General features: G+C 35.5%; 1 protein-coding gene across 1 annotated transcript in view; it reads right to left on the bottom strand.

Annotated features, from left to right (window-relative positions):
* Positions 1–1,237: 1,237 nt before the first annotated feature.
* The window catches only part of LOC136840879 (homeobox protein SIX3-like), a 27,863-nt gene continuing 9,100 nt past the window's right edge, over positions 1,238–20,000 (bottom strand). The window contains exons 2-3 of the mRNA XM_067107833.1: positions 2,345–2,490; positions 1,238–1,931 (exon numbers count right to left, since the gene is read on the bottom strand). Coding sequence (XP_066963934.1) covers positions 1,375–1,931; positions 2,345–2,490 — 703 coding nt within the window. The 3' untranslated portion in view covers positions 1,238–1,374. The remainder of the gene's footprint in view (positions 1,932–2,344; positions 2,491–20,000) is intronic.

Raw genomic sequence — 20,000 nt, 5'->3', positions numbered from 1 at the left:
CAAATCTATTACGAGACAAAGAATTTAATTAAACACTGATTATTCCACACCAAATTCTGTTTGTTCCAAAATACGATGACGAGGGGGATGACTTGAACTGGTGAACTTGAACACTGAACTGGTGAAGAAGATGAGGGGAAAAAATCTGGACCGAGTCACTTTCAGTGTATGAACCATTTTTTGAACGCTTGGACTTGACACAGTGAATAACTGATGAATAAGTGGCGATGACGGGCGATGAATGAATGAATGAATGAACGGTGAAAGGGACAATATATAAAATGGTTTAAGAAATCATAGAGCAACTGAGACCAAGAATAAAGCGAGACATCCTGTCTGACCGAGAGGGATGGAGCATCTCCAGTGTTGACGAAATCCGAACTTGATAAAAAAGGATAGAGACCTCAAACACCGAAGATGAGAATTTCCTCTGTTCACGGGAAGGGTGACATAATACTCGGGACTTCCGCCCCCCTGGAAAAACTTGACCTTCGGAAGCTGTTTTGCGCAATGGAATGGCACACAGAAAGGAAAGGGAAATCTCTCTCTCTCTCTCAGAAAGTTACTGAAAGAAGACTTGGAAACATTATTATCACAATTCTTCTGGGGGCGTTTCCTTTGCAAAAGCCGCAAAGAACTGATCTAAAAATACGCTCTCCGACTGAGTTAACGGAAACTTGCTAAAGAAAAGTGTAAAATTAGAATGCTGGGATGATGACAAGTATTTGGCACGGGAATTCACAGTTCCTACTATCGGACAGGCAGTTTTGAGAGAGAGAGAGAGAGAGAGAGAGAGAGAGAGAGAGAGAGAGAGAGAGAGAGAGAGAGAGAGAGAGAGAGAGAGTAACGTCGAGCGTTTGCTTAAGATGGTGCTTGTATCAAAAACATTCAGATCAATTTGGGAATTTACCATTTCATCCATTTGAGGCTTAAAGATTCTGTAAACTTAAAAATCTTTGCTTAGGGAAAATATGTTTCATATGGGCTAAAAATATTCTGAGACGACATTTCAAAAAATAAATTGATTTACTTTCAGTTAGGAAAAAGGGTAGATAAAGATGTTCCCATGTTATTACAATGTACAGTAAAACTCTGTAGTCACCGAACTCCTTCGAACATTTTTTCTTGATCTCAGCAAAGAAGAGACAACGAAGAAACAAAATGTAAACAAAAAACAATTATGACAAGAGAAAAAGAACAACAAACCGAATGGCGAGTTGATACCGAACATATGAGAGTGTAAGATAGGGAGAGGGATGATATGAAAGAGGAATAACAACAACGAGAGATGACGATAAAAGGGGAAGAGAGAGAGAGAGAGAGAGAGAGAGAGAGAGAGAGAGAGAGAGAGATAGGAGGAGGAGGAGGAGGTCTTTACGTGGCGGAGTGATTGGGCGGCGAGAGAGCCGAGAAGAAAGGGTGCGTGTGAGGGTTGACTAGAGGCAGCGGGTGATGCAGAGAGAAAGGGTGGAGTAGCGGGTGAGGGTGAGGTAGAAACGGGTGCGAGGGGAACTTGAAGCCCTCCCCGGTGGCCATGGAGGAGAAGGGCAGCGAACTGAGGGACAGAGGGGACGCCAGGGACGTGGCCAGGGACGTCATGAGGGGCAGGGACGACATCGGGGGCACCAGGTAAGGTTTCGTCGCCGCCTCGCTCGAGGCCGCCGCCGTCAGCAGGTCCGTCGTCGGGGACGTGTCGCTCTTGGTGAGGGGCAGCGGCGAGTTCTGGGGAGGGGACGTCGACGGGTGGGGGGATATGGACGAAGGGTGAGGGGAGATGGAGGAGGGGTGGGGCGAGATGCTAGGCTGGGTGGGGGAGACTGAAGCTGGGTGGGGGGAGGTGGTGTTGGAGGAAGGGGTGATGACCCCGCCTTCGCTGGAGGTCGTGGTCGGTGGTAGGGGACTCTCCGACACCGGCGGTGGAGAATGCGTACCTGCAGAAGGCGCAGAAGGCAAGCATTAACAAAATGAACGCACTCACAATGAAAACTTAAATCCGCATCTTAATCCATATTTCAGTACTTATAGAAAATTAAATATTAATATTATAGGACCTTGTATCCATATAAAAATATGGGTCCTATACAAATCCCCATGCATTTGAAAATTAATCCATTAATCTCAAAGGTTGAAAAAAACAACACATCTAATTACTTATAAACAATTAAACATTAATCATAAACAACCTCGTCATTAAATAAAACCATCAATCCGAAGGTTAAAATATATAGCACATCTTAATACTTACAAAAAATAAATATCAATAATAAATGACCTCGTTTTCATACATAAAAAAATGATTCAATACAAAAGTCAAAAAGTAAAAAAAAAAAAAGGGGGAACCTACCAAGAGACAGATCCTCGTCATCGCTATCATCTAAGGGAGTTGGCGACCCCGGATTAATGAGGTCATCATCGTCATCGTCATGATGGGGGTCACGGGATTCAGATGACCGAGATGACCCACTGCCGCCGTGCTGACCGTTCATCATTCTGAAAAAAAAAAAAATAATGTTAAAATTTTTATATTCTGAAAAAAATAATGTTAAAATTTTTATATTATTACTCAAAAAGGTGTAAACACATCCAGAGAAACATCGTTAATATGCAAATCACACCTTCATAGAAAATAATGTACATGTATATAAAAAAAAAGAAACATCAACATACATAATACACCAACAATTTAATTCTGAAAAGCCCCCAAGGTTACGAAACACAGATCTGTAAAGCGGTACCGCATAACATTCAAGATAATTAACTTTTGAGAAAAACTGAAAATTTCAGTTGTGAAAGAAAACTCGGAAAGAGCAAATGGAACGAATTCCGAACGGAGCAGACGCCACCTCACATTCGGAAATCTGGGATACAAAAGAATTCAGAAAGAAACGGCAGGTAATTATTTGCGATATTTCCTTTTCTTCTGTTCATTCACTTCCTAATATCGTTGCTTTTGTTGTCGTTTAGTTCGTCGCTTAATTCGGTGTCACAGACATTTTCACCATTTATCCTATTCTGAGGTAGGATTCAAAATAAGCCTTTTTGGCGTCTATGCTTGTTTCGTGAGTGTCATGAATAATAATAATAATAATAATAATAATAATAATAATAATAATAATAATAATAATAATAATAATGGATTTAAGAGTTCAATTGTTTTTTTTATATTATTCCTTTCTTTGCTTTAAAGCGTATTATATCCATTTTCCGCATTTTTCTTCTGAGGTAGGATTCAAAATAAGCCTTTTTGGCGTCTACGCTTGTTCCGTGAGTGTGTCATGAATAATAATAATAACAATAATAATAATAATAATAATAATAATAATAATAATAATAACAATAATGGATTTAATAGTTCAATTGTTTTTTTTATATTATTCCTTTCTTCGCTTTAAAACGTATTATATCCATTTTCCGCATTTATCCTCTTCTGAGGTAGGTTTCAAAATAAGCCTTTTTGGCGTCTACGCTTGTTCCGTGAGTGTATCATGAATAATAATAATAATAATAATAATAATAATAATAATAATAATAATAATAATAATAATAATAATAATAATAATAATAATAATTATAGATTTAAAAGTAAGGCTATAGCGTTTGCTAAAACAAGTCCATGGCGTTTACGCATGTACTGTGAATGTTTGCGTATTAATAATAATAATAATAATAATAATAATAATAATAATAATAATAATAATAATAATAATAATAATAACAGATTTAAAAGTAAGACTTTCGCGTTCTGGAGTCAGCGTTTTATTTGAAAACAGGGGACAGTCAAAAGGCATTAATAGGCACGTTTACAGACAAAACATGTAAACAAAAACAAATGTACAGATCAACTTCCACGTTTACATCACCAAATGCTTAGTCAATTTTGCCGACTTAATTAGAACATCATTTAAATCTCGCATAAACAGTTTAAAAACTGTTTAACTACTGCATACTGGCGCAGAAATCCTTATCCAATCACACAACACAGGGCCAGTATAGGACGCGCCCAACACAAAAGCGGAAAGATAATAATCGCGCCTAAATCCATAATTAACGAAACGATGATATTTTAATCTGCCGATCATATCTCTTTTTATCATAAGGTCAAAACCCAGTGACCTGATTAAATTAAACAGAGGATGATGACGGAAAAAAAATATAACTGTATCATGAGGTTGGTGAAGCAGTTATTCATTATCCGAACGTTTTTTTATAATTTTTTTTTTAACCGGACGCGACCCGGCATTCGGAATGGGCCATAAACCCGGTAAAATACCTCTTAATTACGGATTTACCCCCGCTCGGATTATTCCGATTAATTAACGCGGACGGTAGATAAACTGCCAAGTTATCGAGATTAGGATTACTAATGCCCTGATTAGATGATTTATGGCATGCGAACGACACGGCAGCAATATTTGTGGGGAGATTGATTTTGTATCTGCAAACAAAGACTTAAGCTTACATATTGGGAGACACACACACATATATATATATATATATATATATATATATATATATATATATATATATATATATATATATATATATATATATATATATATATATATATATATATATATGATCCAAGGTGGGTCAGGGAAAAGCACTATCCTTGTGCTGTTTGCAGCCTAGAAAATGCAACTATGAGGGGTTGTGAAACGTCGGCATATTTTAATAACATGCATATGGATAGTGACTTTCTTTGACCCGCCTTGGATTGTTCTTCGAGCTGTTGTTCCGAAGTTGGGGTGTATGTATGCATTATATATATATATATATATATATATATATATATATATATATATATATATATATATATTTATATATTTATATATATATATATATAATATATATATATATATATATATATATATATATATATATATATATATATATTTATATATATATATATATATATATATATATATATATATATATATATATATATATATATATATATATATATATATATATATATATATATATATATATATATATATATATATATATATATACATACATACATACAGTTAGAGACCAAAGATATTTTCTAGAACAGAGCATAAATTGATTTGGAATTCACTATGTTGAACCTATTAGTTCCAAATAGTCTAAGATTAGCACGTGCGGGATATTTTGGAACAATCGAAGGTTCATACGAGATTCAAAATCAGTGAATACAGTAGTAAGTAGTTCAAAATACTAATGATAGATCTCTTTTTTAGATAATATTTTACTGAAGTTAATCTGTCATTAAAAGTCACAAATTAAACTTTAAAAAAAGGGTTAGTCACTTACTGAATATTTCAGTTATTTTATATGACTCGTATCTTCGTGATGCTTATGAGCGGTTATTATTCTGTATGTTACTTAATCAAATACGCTTCAAAATGCGTAGCAAGACCTGCTTCGTCACTTTAAACCAGTTTATGGAATTCGAAAGTTTGAGTAAACGGATTTTAAGACAACTTTTGAGGGAGGTTCTAACTGGCATGGTGTTGAAAATACAAGGCGATGTCAGTTATGACGAAAACAAGTAAATTATCGTGAAATAATTCAGTAAAAACCTGTAGTATAAAGCATCCTCGTAAGTGAAAGCCAGAAAATAAATGAAGAGAAGTCAAACGCTGGAATCTACCGAATCGGGAAACAAACAAACAAACAAAGTAGCACACACAAACACACACACACAGGCACACTCCTCATCACCCTCGCCCCCTGAAGACCACGACTCAAACACCAGTCCCCGGAATGGTCATTAATTTGTCCATTACAACACTTTCTTTCCCCCCGGTAAGTCTCTAGCCTTTGTCGCAGCTTAAACTCTTGATAAACACCAAAAGCGCGGCGCCCGCCTGTATCGCTACGCATCGTTCTCGGTTCCAGTTCTTTCGACGATGCGTCTGGACACGTCGTTCCTATCGTTCCCAGATATTCGAAGTATCGTCTGATTGCGCATTTCTCCCATTTGCTTGTCGTTGGCAGGGAAATAACGGGAGACGGAAGCTATGTACGATAGTTTTTCGACAGGCAGGTACGATAGCTTTGTCTGGAAGTTGCGCCTCGAGAGCCGAAGATTTTAGGGAAACCAGACGAAAACGTACTTTCCCCTCGACGGGACCGAGGGAAGGTTTCCTCTTTCTCCTCTTTCTTTCCCTCTCTCTCTCTCTCTCTCTCTCCCCTCGTTCGCTCTCCCCTCCACTCTTTACAGTAAACATGTGTAATAAGATGACGTTTATTCAATGGCCCTTGTTACACCGCGAGAGGTTGCCGCCGCTGTTTCGTTCTGGAGAGAGAGAGAGAGAGAGAGAGAGAGAGAGAGAGAGAGAGAGAGAGAGAGCGAGATTCTATATGGCCTTCCCTGTTATTTTCGCAACTCGTCGGTTGATCCTCGGTGATTAGTTTCGTAAACTTTCCTAAATTCAGGAAACATTTTTCGTAAATCTTTTTTTTTTTGTCATTTCTTTTATATTCTCTCTCTCTCTTCTCTCTCTCTCTCTCTCTCTCTCTCTCTCTCTCTCTGTTTTTATCTATCTCTCTCTGTCTCTCTCTCTCTCCGCCAGGTTCTCGATCTGTTTCTTGTTAATCAGAATAAGCGAATTTCCCTGGACGGCTTCCGTGTAATTTCCCCATTAACTACTAATTAATTGCATCTCATTAAGGTGCAAATCACGCCCATTAGGTCACTTCCCGTCTTGGGTAGTCGCACCTGGACACAGAGAGAGAGAGAGAGAGAGAGAGAGAGAGAGAGAGAGAGAGAGAGAGAGAGAGAGAGAGAGAGAGAAAGGATCCCTTCCTTACCACTCATGTAATCATTATCATCCTGAAGAAGTTAGGGACCAATTTGGGATAGGTGACGGCGAGGATGGATAGGTCAGATCAATAGAGCTGAGGATGAGATGAACAAAGGGGGTCGGGGGTCGGGATGATGGGGGTAAAGGGGGTGGTTAGGGCTGGACCCCCATACCCAGACTTCATCTTAAGACTGAACCCATAACAATAACAATTGGGGTATTTACTTATGATTCTCATCCCCTGGATATAAACGGTCATAAAAATGATGTCGCCATTGTCTTGAGATTTCTAAAATGCCGCAGAAGAGTGGAATTGCAATAATTGTCCCCCAAGCACAAGGGTCGACCGGTTTAATCGACCTTTTATACCATTTATTCCATAATGTGGAATCCTCTATTTTCTTCAGTTTTTCCATAATCCATCAGTCTTTTGGGGGTATTGCCCGTTTCAGTTTCCGCGCATTAAAAAATATGCGCATTTTGATTATGGAAATCTAGGCGAGTTGCAACATCTCACCATTAATTTCAACCACATCTGAACCATATTCCAAATTTTGACTGAGGAGTTACATAATTCGGATTTTAGAAAATAGAAATTTCCAATTTTGTTATTGAGATTCTTATACCAGTTTACCGTAGATAACTTGCATACTGTTTATGCTATCGTCTGAATAACACAATTCCAGGCTATACAGAAAAACGTCAGCACCGAAAATGACTTAAATAAAAAAAACCGCAGATTAGCAAAATCTACGTAGTGCTCTGTTTTTTTTTTTTTTTTTTTTAACTTATCAAGGTTAAAAGAACGGTTTCTAGTAACCAAGACTTTCACAGATATAAATTATGAGGATGCGTAAAACTTCCATTCACTGTCTTAACCTAATGCTGCTGCAAACGCGACAATAAAAAATGGATGAGTTGAAAACAATACAACTTTAACCCAAAGGAAGAGGAGACAGACTTGCCTCTTAAAACCTGAGGAAATATGGCCCTCAAAAGCAAAGTAAAAACAGGTGAGCAAATTCCATGCTTACGGAGTCGAGAAGAAGAAGAAAAGGTCGCTTTCGCAAACTGCCGCAATTAGCTACGGTAAATGAAAATAAACAAACGCAACGATGGGGGATTTGGAGGGTGGAGGGGAGACGACCAGTGCGCCTAAGCATTTGGAAGGGGGGGGTTGGTCCTAGACTGCATATTGTCATCTAACGAAACTGCTGTTTTGGGGGGACCGAAATGAGGGAGAATCCTCATAAATATCCGAATGAAATATTAACGATGCCAACGCAATTTTCTTCCGCGAGTCGTAATCCATACGACACGCTGATTAATCATTTCGGGACACGAAGAACCGTCGGTGACTGTATGCACATATACTCGTTCAAGAGAGAGAGAGAGAGAGAGAGAGAGTATATATATAGATATATGTATATATATATATATATATATATATATATATATACATATATATATATATATATATATATACATATAAAAAGAGAGAGACTGTATATATACGCGTTCAAGAGAGAGAGAGAGAGAGAGAGAGAGAGAGAGAGAGAAAGTGACTACATATACAAGAGAGAGAGAGAGCGAAAGAGAGAAGTGACTACATATACTCGTTAGAGAGAGAGAGAGAGAGAGAGAGAGAGAGAGAGAGAGAGAGAGAGAGAGAGAGAGAGATGACTGCATATACTAGAGAGAGAGAGAGAGATGACTGCATATACTTGTTAAAAGAGAGAGAGAGAGAGAGAGAGATGCTTAACCACAGCAATCATTTTCGCAAACGACATTGTATTCTAATAGCCTTTTCTGAATAGCTCATCGCTAACAAGAGTTAAGAACACAAAAATAAATAAAAAAAGACCTCAAAACAAAAGAAAAAAAAAACAATGAATGCGCTGCTCATTTCAGCCAAGCTCAACCCCGAACAAATAAACAGCATTTAAATTCTTTTTTTTTTCCCTTTGCATTCCTCTCTCCCCTCCCCTCCCCCCGCCCCACCTTTTTTTTTTTATTCCTGGTTAAAGCTTTTGTCAATTCACCTCTCCTGCGGCAACACGAAAAAAAAATCTAAAAAAAAAAAGTCTAGACTCACAACATTCTTGGCTGACCAATAAAAAAAAGTCTTGATAACATAAGCAACTGCCAAATGAATAGTTACGGAAAACACACAAACGCTGTTCAATGTTACTTGGTGTCTCAACCACTCTTCCTCTCTCTCTCTCTCTCTCTCTCTCTCTCTCTCTCTCTCTCTCCCTCCTCACTGATCAATAGTTCTCAATCAACTGTTTATTTCGCTCATTATAAAATCAATAGATGATCTCCCGTTGTTGGCGCCACAGTTGTTCTAAAGGGGATTCAAACCTCTTGAGGAAGATTCTTCTTCTTCCTGGAACGACGACGGACGGCCGGCGGTGAAGTACTCTTGTTGACGTTTTGGGGTGAATTCTCCGCTCTTTTGTTTTATAGGGGAAAGTGTACTTGTAATGGATGCCGTTTTTGCTGAAAGTCACTAGGAATCTGTCTGTTGATGAATTCTGTTCTTGGTAGTCTGTGCGCTGGAATTCTTATCTATCTAAAAAATTTGTCGTATAGTATAGATGCATTTATGGCAATGCTATTTTTGATTTTTTGTAAAGGAACCCATTGGAGCTAATGTTAGCTAAACGTGTCTAATTCCTTTTTGTAAAAGGGCCCATTAGAGCTAATTCTAGAAAATGTGTCCAGCTGAACGATAATTTTGATAAATACTGAAGTTTATTATGACAGAAAAGGCTGTAACCAATACTAGATTTGCTTGCTTCTCGTGGAAGGCACAGGCCCTGTCTTCAGATTTCATTTAAGAGGCCAGTGTGTGTAATTTCATAGATCACTATACTGTCTTATGTATAATTCTCGTTAGCTACAGTATCAAGTTTTATGAGGAATTACCTACAAACTTTCATGCTGAATGTCAGTTCTGAAGTTTATGAATGCTCACTAACCTTAATCTCTGGGTTATTTAGACTTTATTCATGTAAAACTTCTGTCTACTAGTCTCTTAGTGCCAAGAGAAGTTTACTGTCACTGGGAATCCTGCTACTTGGTAGCAGAAATCTTTTTAACTTTTAATTACAGGTGATTTTATTTGGAATGTTCCTAGGAGTCAGGAACTAATTTAGTTAATTCCGGGATTTATTTGTGCATTGTTTAGCTAATTGGTCTTTAATTATGTGTTCCTACTAAAGGATTAACAGTTTGGTTCAACCGAATTTCTTTTATCTGGTAAATTCTTTATTGTTTTCCTTCCATGACTGACTTTCTTGACGAGTTCAATGGTTAATCTTTTTTTACCTGACCTATATCCTTATTAGTTTTCATTTTTTGAAACTGCAAAAAAAATACTCATGCAAAAATACGCACTTCCACATATATATATATATTATACACAAACACACACACAGATAAATAATATATATATATATATTATATATATATTATATATACATATATATACATACATACTTACATATGTGTGTGTGTGCTTGCACGAGTCTACAGAAAAGGTTACAAGGTAGCCTTATCTTGTGCAACTCTCTAAAACTCTAAAAAACCAATAATGTTTCGATGAAAGATAACGTTTCCGAAATAGGGACATCACCTGATGTAAAAAATGTCTTGACTTTATTCACTGTAAGTAGGCTACGGTGCTAATAACAATTTTGCCAGCATGGGTCTCAATACAATTAAAAGTTAAATGCAGGTTATCATCAAGATAAAATGAAGACTTCTACTGACAAACGAATGCGGAAGTGAATAAATGAATAAGGAGGCGCACAAATAAATAAAAAAGCGTCGATAACAAAATAAGAGCGATGTAAAGAAGGACACGCAAATAAAATACATTGGAGGGGAGACGCTGCCACAACTTGGCCGCGTTCAGCGGAAAAATTGACGCCAGGCAAGAAAACAGTTTCTCGCGGTCATACTGAAGGGTTGTGGAACGAACCCCTTAAGCTTACCCCTCAGTTCAAAGATAGGAAACGTACTTTTTGAGTACTTAGTGCTTCTCATAAAGTTGCTTGGCGTCTTCCTTTCAGTCAGTTTGGAGGAATGTGGATGAACCTTATCATCAAACGAGCAAAATTGAAGAAATTGATGATCATTTGGTTAAGTTGCTGGGCGCCTTCCATTCAGTCAGTTAGGAGGAATGCAGATAAATCTCAGCACCAGTTAGGCAAAATTGCAAAGACTGATTATGAGATATCTCTTATTTCTATTCTTTTTTTGATGATAATTCCTATAGATGCCTATTTATAGTAATGACAGTTCACTACTGCATCACATCGCCGAATGGAAATGAGACCATAAGGCACTGGAACGCATTATAAAATAAAAAAAAAAAATAAAAAACCTCACATCAGCATCCAATTACCGACATTAAAACCTCGTTCAATCACAGCCACAATCTCTTGCGGCCAGTCGTAAATATGGAGCCCAGTCTCTCTCTCTCTCTCTCTCTCTCTCTCTCTCTCTCTCGCCCACTTACACGTATTTCACCGCATAATTAAATCCTAACCATTTTTAATCATCGCGCATAGACCATACACATACATTTTCATGACCATAAATAAACTGCCCCCTCGTTACACACCCATTTTTGTAAAAACCCACTTTGTAAAATGATTGACCGTGATAGTCCTTTTCATATCCAGTTACACTTTGCGCCGCTTATAGCACGACGCATTACAGCCACTTGTCCCGGCGGGTAGGCAGCCACAGTATATATATATATATATATATATATATATATATATATATATATATATATATATATATATATATATATATATATATATATATATATACATTTATATATATTATAGGCCTATATATATACATTTATATATATATTATATATATAAGTATATATCAAATATAAGGAAGTTTTTTTCAAAATGTGGAAAATAAAGGCTATGTTTCAGAGACCAAATTTGCCTGAGGAGAGAGACAGCTTGGTCTCTGAAATATAGCATTCATTTTCCACATCTTGGCGTATCTATGGACTCCCTTCTATTTGATAGAATTCTGTTTTTAACAGAAAATATTTCGCAGTCATATATATATATATATATATATATATATATATATATATATATATATATATATATATATATATATATATATATATATATATATATATATATATATTCATTAAAAGGAAACAAGCGCATAACCTGACTTACGTACGATTTTATGATAAATAAGGAATACCGTTATACGAACAAGGCGGATACAAAATAAAATATAATTCGCCCTCTGTTCAAATCCATCTGCAGAAGGTCATGAACACATTCGGACGAAGTGTTTTTCAGCCAATGGAAGGTCTCATTAGTCATGGCTGGCTGCCTCCAGTGGTAGCTGCTGTCCAGCCACTTGTATTTCGATTTCTGACGTTGTATATTTTTTGATTTGGCGTCATTATTTTTAATCGAGGTCGTGACAGCCAAGTGTTAAACGGATATTACAGTAATTGAATCATAGGCGATGTCTGAGTATAATCACAGAGACGTATTGATACAAACACACACACATATGTATATATATGTTATATATATAATATATATATATATATATATATATATATATATATATATATATATATATATATATATATATATATATATATATATATATATATATATATATATATATATATATATATATATATATATATATGTATATATGTATATTATTATTACGCAGTCTTTCATGTCAAAAATAATGATAATAATAACCAGTTAAATAATCATAACACACTTACAACACGATCGCCATCACAACAGTGATAACAACCCGACGAAGAAAGGAAAAGCGACCAGCGACCAGCGACCGGGAGAGAGAGAGAGAGAGAGAGAGAGAGAGAGAGAGAGAGAGAGAGAGAGAGAGAGAGAGAGAGAGGGATTCGCCTCCACCAAACCTGCCGATATCAAATCATTATTGGATCCAATTAAGTGTTGGCAAAGGCACATTCTCTCTTTTTCCTCCCCAGGATTTGCATATACGGAATTTCTCGTCCTCCATTATGGCCGTCGATAATCTGTGAAGTCGCAGTTACTTTCCGATTTCAATTTCAGGGCGGAGATTAAAATAAAAAAAAAAAAAAAAACATAAAAAAAAAATTAATGCTGAAAACATGGCGGATGCGATGTACGAAGCAGGAAAAAGTCAGATTTAAAAACCAGGGTAATTGAATCCTCATGGTTGGCAATGGATGTCTTGCGATATGGCTTTCCTGACAACATTTTCATTTTTAGCTTTTTTTTTTTTATTTTCTAAATTTTTTGGGGCTTGATTTTCCCGGCGTTCGAATCACGCGAGAGTCCCAATGTATCTTTTTTTTTTGTACATTTTTCAGGGTTCTTTCTACGTCCGAAACGCAGGATATTTTGACAAAGTAAATCCATCAGATATATTCGCGGTTTTTGCTCTTCCGAAATATCGCCCAAATTGTCCATCTTTTCCTTTTTTTTTATTCGACCGCAATGAATGAAGATGGGGGAGTGAGAGAGGGGGAAGGGGGAGGAGGGGTAGGAGGAGGAGGAGGAGGAGGATTGTGGGGGGGCGAGTAAGAGGGGGAAATAAATGGAGGGAGAAATGTTTAAATGATTAGGCTCCGGATTGAAAATGTGTGTATACATATATATGTGTATATGTATATGTAAATGTAGATATGTATTTATTATAATATATAATATATATATATATATATATATATATATATATATATATATATACTGTGAATTAAAGAAACTAATCCCTGTTTGCATTATTCATCAAACAATTCTCACTGATGATTTCTTTCAGTAAAACCGCACGACGAAATTAAACTCTTGTGACGAAGGCAGCTAATTATTCCCTTCCTTAACCGCAACATGATCTTCAGAATACTTGATAGGATAATGATTACGAGATACACTCGTACGAAAACCAGAGTTTCACCACAGAATGCACTGTCGCCGTGAGGGTAAAAATTAATAATTATGTTTAAGCGAAAGTGCATGTCAGTGCAGAAACATACGTACACATATCTACATATATATTTGTGTATATATATATATATATATGTATTTATATATTTATATATATATATATATATATATATATATATATATATATATATATATATATATATATATATATATATATATATATATATATATGTATGTATGTTTATGTGTATGTGTGACAGAACAGAGCGTAAAAGGAGAGACGATCAAACCGAAGGGTTAAAGAATAACGAAACAAACCACTGACAAAACAAGCAATAAAAAGGAACACAAAAAAAGATCAAGTTAAGAACAAGGAATGATTAATCAAACCGATAAATAAACAAACAGACAGACGGAAAAAGCATAGAGAGAGAGAGAGAGAGAGAGAGAGAGAGAGAGAGAGAGAGAGAGAGAGAGAGAGAGAGAGCATCTAGAAATCACATCCAGCAACATATTTGATAAATTACCTTAGCCCCGGGAAACAAACATGGCCGCACCAGATATGAGGGATAAAAACCCCCGCGCTCTATTTCATTATTGTAGCAATTTTAAAAAACGCGTATCCTGAAAAGAGCGTTTGGCCGCGGGATATGCGAGGGTTGGCTTGTTAAATGTCATTTAAAGTCGGCAAAAGGGCCTACCCACTAACCGTGAAAACTCCCATCTAACTCCACATGTGAGATATGAAATGGATGGCGAATACACGCTATATAATCGCTCTCTCTCTCTCTTTCTCGTTCTTTCTCTCTCTCTGTTTCTCTTGCTCTCTGTGTCTCTTTCTCGTTCTTTCTTTCTCTCTCTCTTACTTTCTCATCCTTTCTCTCTGTCTCTTTCTCTGTCTGTCTCTCTTGCCCTCTGTCTGTCTGTCTGTCTCTCGTGCTCTCTGTCTCTCTCTCTCTCTCTGTCTCTCTCAAGGATGGTTTTGTTGCTTTCTTATTGCGACTATCATTTCGGCTTGCATTTCTTTGAAAATTGGAAATGGACGGCGAATACAAGCTATAAAATCGCTCTCTCTCTTTCTCTCTCTTGCTCTCCGTCTCTCTCTCATTCCTTCTCTCTCTCTCTCTCAAGGATGGTTTACTGAGTCTTTTCTTCTTGCTATTCCTTTTTCTTATTGCGACTACCATTTCGGTTTGCATTTGCTTGAAGGTTGGTGTTACATTTTAATTGGTCATCTCTCTCTCTCTCTCTCTCTCTCTCTCTCTCTCTAAAGGATGGTTTTACTGCAATTGCTATATCTTACAGAGATTGTCGTTTTGGTTTTCTTTAGTTTGGAAGTTGGTGTTTACACTCTCTCTCTCTCTCTCTCTCGGATGGTTTTCCTGTTTTTTCTTTTATACAATTCCTCTGTCTTACACTGATTGTCATTTTGGTTTCTTTTTGTTTGAAAGTTACACCCACAAGTCTACTCCCACTCTCTCTCTCTCTCTCAAGGATGGTTTTACTGTTTTCTTTCTTCCTGCTATTCCTCTGTCTTACATTGATTTTCATTTTGGTTTCCTTTCGTTTGGAAGTTTGTGTTACATTTTGACTGGTCGTGTTTTGACACTTTTGTATATCTGTAGGTTTTAAGCCTTCATTAGGATTGGTTTTACGTATCTTATGTAATAAAGCATAACTAACGCCTAGTTCGTGTTATAACACTAATCAAAACCAAAATTAGCATGTAGGCTGTGTCCTTGTGACCAGTGATTAAATAAGAATAAAAAAAATATAGTAAAAAAGAAAGAAATAATTGTTTAAAACTTTTTCAAATTTCTTAGGTGATAATGTCATTAGTGCAAACCACATGCATTACACACTTCCTTTCTTTTCCCCAGACTAGCCTTTTATATCCCAAAGTAATGAGGATATGGATATATATATATATATATATATATATATATATATATATATATATATATATATATATATATATATATATATATATATATATATATAATGTATACATATATATGTATGCATATATGTTTTCTTTTATTCGCTTTCGTAAACTTCTGTGTTCTTTCTTACCCCCAAGGCAGTAACATGAATGTGGCCGTTCACTCCAGTAATTCAATTTAATCTTGTAATAACTAAATTGTTATTTGATCCCTCAGACGTACAAAGTATCCGACCAGTTGCAGTTATCTTGTATCAAATGTAATAAGTCAAATTAAGTTATGATCATCTGAATTAAAAATAATTTCAAATTATCTTCAATATCCTGGTAGCGATTTTGTTCGCAAAGTAATACATTAGTTTATAGGTATCTCAAACTACGCCTATAGCAGCAGTTATTAAGTTCTTAAGGTATAAATGTGGAAATATGGTCTGCAAGAGTTTAAGCTTCAGTTGGGTACTTCCACAAATAACAAGACACTGTGATGAGCAACAATCTTAAAGGCAGTTGGGTATTCGGAAAACAGAGATAAAGACCACCAAATGAAGTATGCAAACCAAGTAGTTTATAAAAATTTTTGAAACAATAAATCCAGAGCAACAGACCATACGCTAACAAAAACAAGTAAAAAATGCGCCGAGTTTTCTGTACGCCGTATAATCATGGCCACCGAAAATAGATCTATCTTTCGGTGGTTTCCGTATAATGCTGTATGAGCCGTCGCCCATGAAACTTTAACCACGGCTTGGTGGTGGCCTATCCTATATCGTTGCCAGAAGCACGATTGTGGCTAACTTTAACCTTAAATAAAATGAAAGCTACTGAAGCTAGAAGGCTGCAGTTTGGTATGTTTGATGACTGACTGGAGGGTGGATGATCAACATACCAATTTACAGCCATCTAGCCACAGTAATTTTTAAGCTCTGAGGGCGGACAGAAAAAGTGCGGACAGAATAGAGTTCGGACGGACAGGCAAAGCCGGCACAATAGTTTTCTTTTACCGAAAACTAAAAATTTAAGTCGAAATATTCTTCGAGGAAGAAACGTAATCACAAGAAGAAAGACAATTAATTAATATGATTAATATGCTCATCCTGCAGTAGAACACCTGCAAATCAAATGACAAATACGCTTTAAAATGGTAATAATAATGTGACGGATTGCCTAATGCCGAATATCAATGTAATTACAATTGCGGCGAAAGTAATTTTACCCCTATATCGGATGTATACATGCAAGAGTATTTTTTCGTCCCATTAAATTTCATCTATGTAAACAGGGTGGAATAAATGTCAAAAAATGAAATGGTTACATCAGTCATTTATACTGAGAACTTGCAACTCTCGAACGTGACTGAAGATGAACAAACAACATCTAAAGATGAACAAACAAAGGGCTTGTAAAAATAATTAGGAAATCTGCAACCAATTTTTTTTTTCCTCAATCACTTGTACGTTCTGCCTCAATTTTTATGCTAGAGGTTGTAATTGTAAAATAGTGGTCTCTTCGCCTTCTATAAAAAAAAAAAAACACCGTATTTTGATATTATATAGAAGTAACGTTTACAGCATATTTTTTATCATGATTATTGTTTGTTCGTCTTATATTTAGGCTCTCAGTGTTTTGCCGTTTTGTAAAGATTTTACAATGGGCCTTTTCTTTTTTTTGTTTTTGTTTACCAATTATCCAACTACCTCCCACATAATTATACGCTGACTGTACTTTATATTCTCCTTTGGAAATAATCAGACGTGAAGACTTGTCATTTGAGAGCAAAAAATATCATAAAACGGCTGTTGTGGACCACAAAGATGCCTGAATGCGCGTTGCTGTGCAGTTTAATGCGAAGATGAAGAAATTGAAAATGGTTGTCGAGTGTTTTCACCATCTTAAGAAACTTAGAAAGCAACTTGAATGCAGTTAAAATAAAAAATTATATGTATATATACAGTATATAATATATATATATATATATATATATATATATATATATATATATATATATATATATATATATATATATATATATATATAATGGCATGTAAATATATATATATGCATATATATATATAATATATATATATATATATATATATATATATATATATATATATATATATATATATATATATATATATATATATATATATATATATAATATTGACAAGGATACTGAACAAAGTCATGTTTTTTTTAGATGTTTTATTGTGTTACTCCGTTGTTTTGAATTTCCATTTTCTTAATTTCAGCATGGGGAGGGGGCGGGGGAGTAATTTTCATGCATTTTTTTGTGGGAATGGTAGTATACTAATGGGCGATAGAAAGCTGTTTTGAAATATTGTTTTATAAATTTATTCACATGACAGAGAATTTTCATTATGAAATTGCTCTCTTAATTTGAGAGAATAATAAATATTTCGCTCTTTTTTCATGCGAAGGGAACCGGAAGAAGTCTCCTCTCTCTCTCTCTCTCTCTCTCTCTCTCTCTCTCTCTCTCTCTCCCTCAATATTTCGACCATCATACAGTTTTCCTCTGGTTGACAGTCAATGACAATTAATTGTTCAAAGTACATTATGTTTCTCTTGACATAGACTTGTTACTTTCTACAAGAATATATATATATATGTATATATATATATATATATATATATATATATATATATATATATATATATATATATATATATATATATATATATATATATATATATATATATGAAATTTATAAATAGCAGCTTCCCCTTCTATAGGCACCACTTCAAATGAAAAACACTTGATAAGAGAGAGAGAGAGAGAGAGAGAGAGAGAGAGAGAGAGAGAGAGAGAGAGATTCCAAAATTACGAATGAGAGTGTGATTTCAAGATGGATATTTTCTCTTATGTTTTTAAATTTAGAATAAAAAAATTTTCCCCGAAAAATGTCATTCTCTATTGGTATAATTTTCCGTGGACAAGAACAAATGAATAAATGTAGCGTCCCCTCAATATTGAGACTGAAGATTGAAAATAAAACTTAGGAAAATAACACAGCAAAATAGATTCTGTAGGTGGATATGACCTCAATACAATTAAATGCGTAGGTGACACTTTCTTAATTATGACCTGTAAAATGCACAATACTCTTGCAGCCTCCTCTCAAATGTAATAGTTATTTTAATCAAACCATTTATTTTCTGTAAGTCAAACGTATCCAGTCAACTCAAATATGCAAATACCGGACATTAATTGAAAACCAAGATCTAATTCGGACATTTTACAAGTGTCCGATTGGTCAAATAATCAAAACTATTATTCTTTTGTTGCGGAGTTGGAAAAAAATAATCTTTTTGCGCCCCGGGCGTGATCGCCAGACCGAAGCCACCGAAATTAAGAATTTCGGTTAGCCGACAAATGGCCCTGTTATACCCGTCAAGCAACCCCTCCAGAAAATGATTCCAGGAAGATTACATTTTACCGTGTTGCTCAGTCCGGTGTCTATTGCTCTACATAACTTTGGAATGCTCTGACTTCTTCCGTTTGCCTGAATTTCTGTCATTCTTCCCTATTCAAAGGGCAGGTTATCGCTGACAAATGGTTTACAAAATCATTCTACGGAAATCGCTGTTCAATATATTACCCTGTACAGTGACTAGTTCTTTCTAGAACTTCGTAATTCTCTGAATTCTTCCGTTTGCCTGAATTTCTGTAATTTCCGTAATTTCTGTAATTCTTTCCCATCCGAAGGACAAGCTGCCGCTGACACATGGTTTAGCTCCCACTCCTTGTTTTCCATATTATTCTTATTTCTTCCTACAAATCTATGAAAGAAGGAGCATAACAGGTTAGGTTTTAGCTGTGACACTGTCACCTCTGTAAATGGAACCGTGGCTACTCCATCGTCAGTTAGTACACTGTCAATGAAAGCTTTGTTTTTTTTTTTTCTTAACAAGTTTTTGAATTTTTATTTTTTATTTACTCTATTTCTATGTGCATATTACTTTTCTTCAGTACAGTGCTTTTACTTGTCACCCCCGTGAACTCTTTCTCTGTTTCTTTTCTGGTGTTCTAATTGTATTTTAATAATAATAATAATAATAATAATAATAATAATAATAATAATAATAATAATAATAATAATAATAATGTAAATACTTATACAAAGACTTTGAACTTGAACGGTGTTCCTCGTCAGTGTTTACGTTAAAATGTAAAATCATTTTAACGTGAACACTGATGAAGAGCACCGTTCAAGACTTCGAAAGCCTTTGCTTGTTTATTTTACATAGTAATATATTTTACTATATAATTGTGGATTT

Source organism: Macrobrachium rosenbergii, chromosome 8 (assembly GCF_040412425.1).
Source record: "Macrobrachium rosenbergii isolate ZJJX-2024 chromosome 8, ASM4041242v1, whole genome shotgun sequence".
Taxonomy (NCBI): Eukaryota; Metazoa; Arthropoda; class Malacostraca; order Decapoda; family Palaemonidae; genus Macrobrachium; species Macrobrachium rosenbergii.
This window is presented reverse-complemented; position numbering and strand designations above follow the sequence as displayed.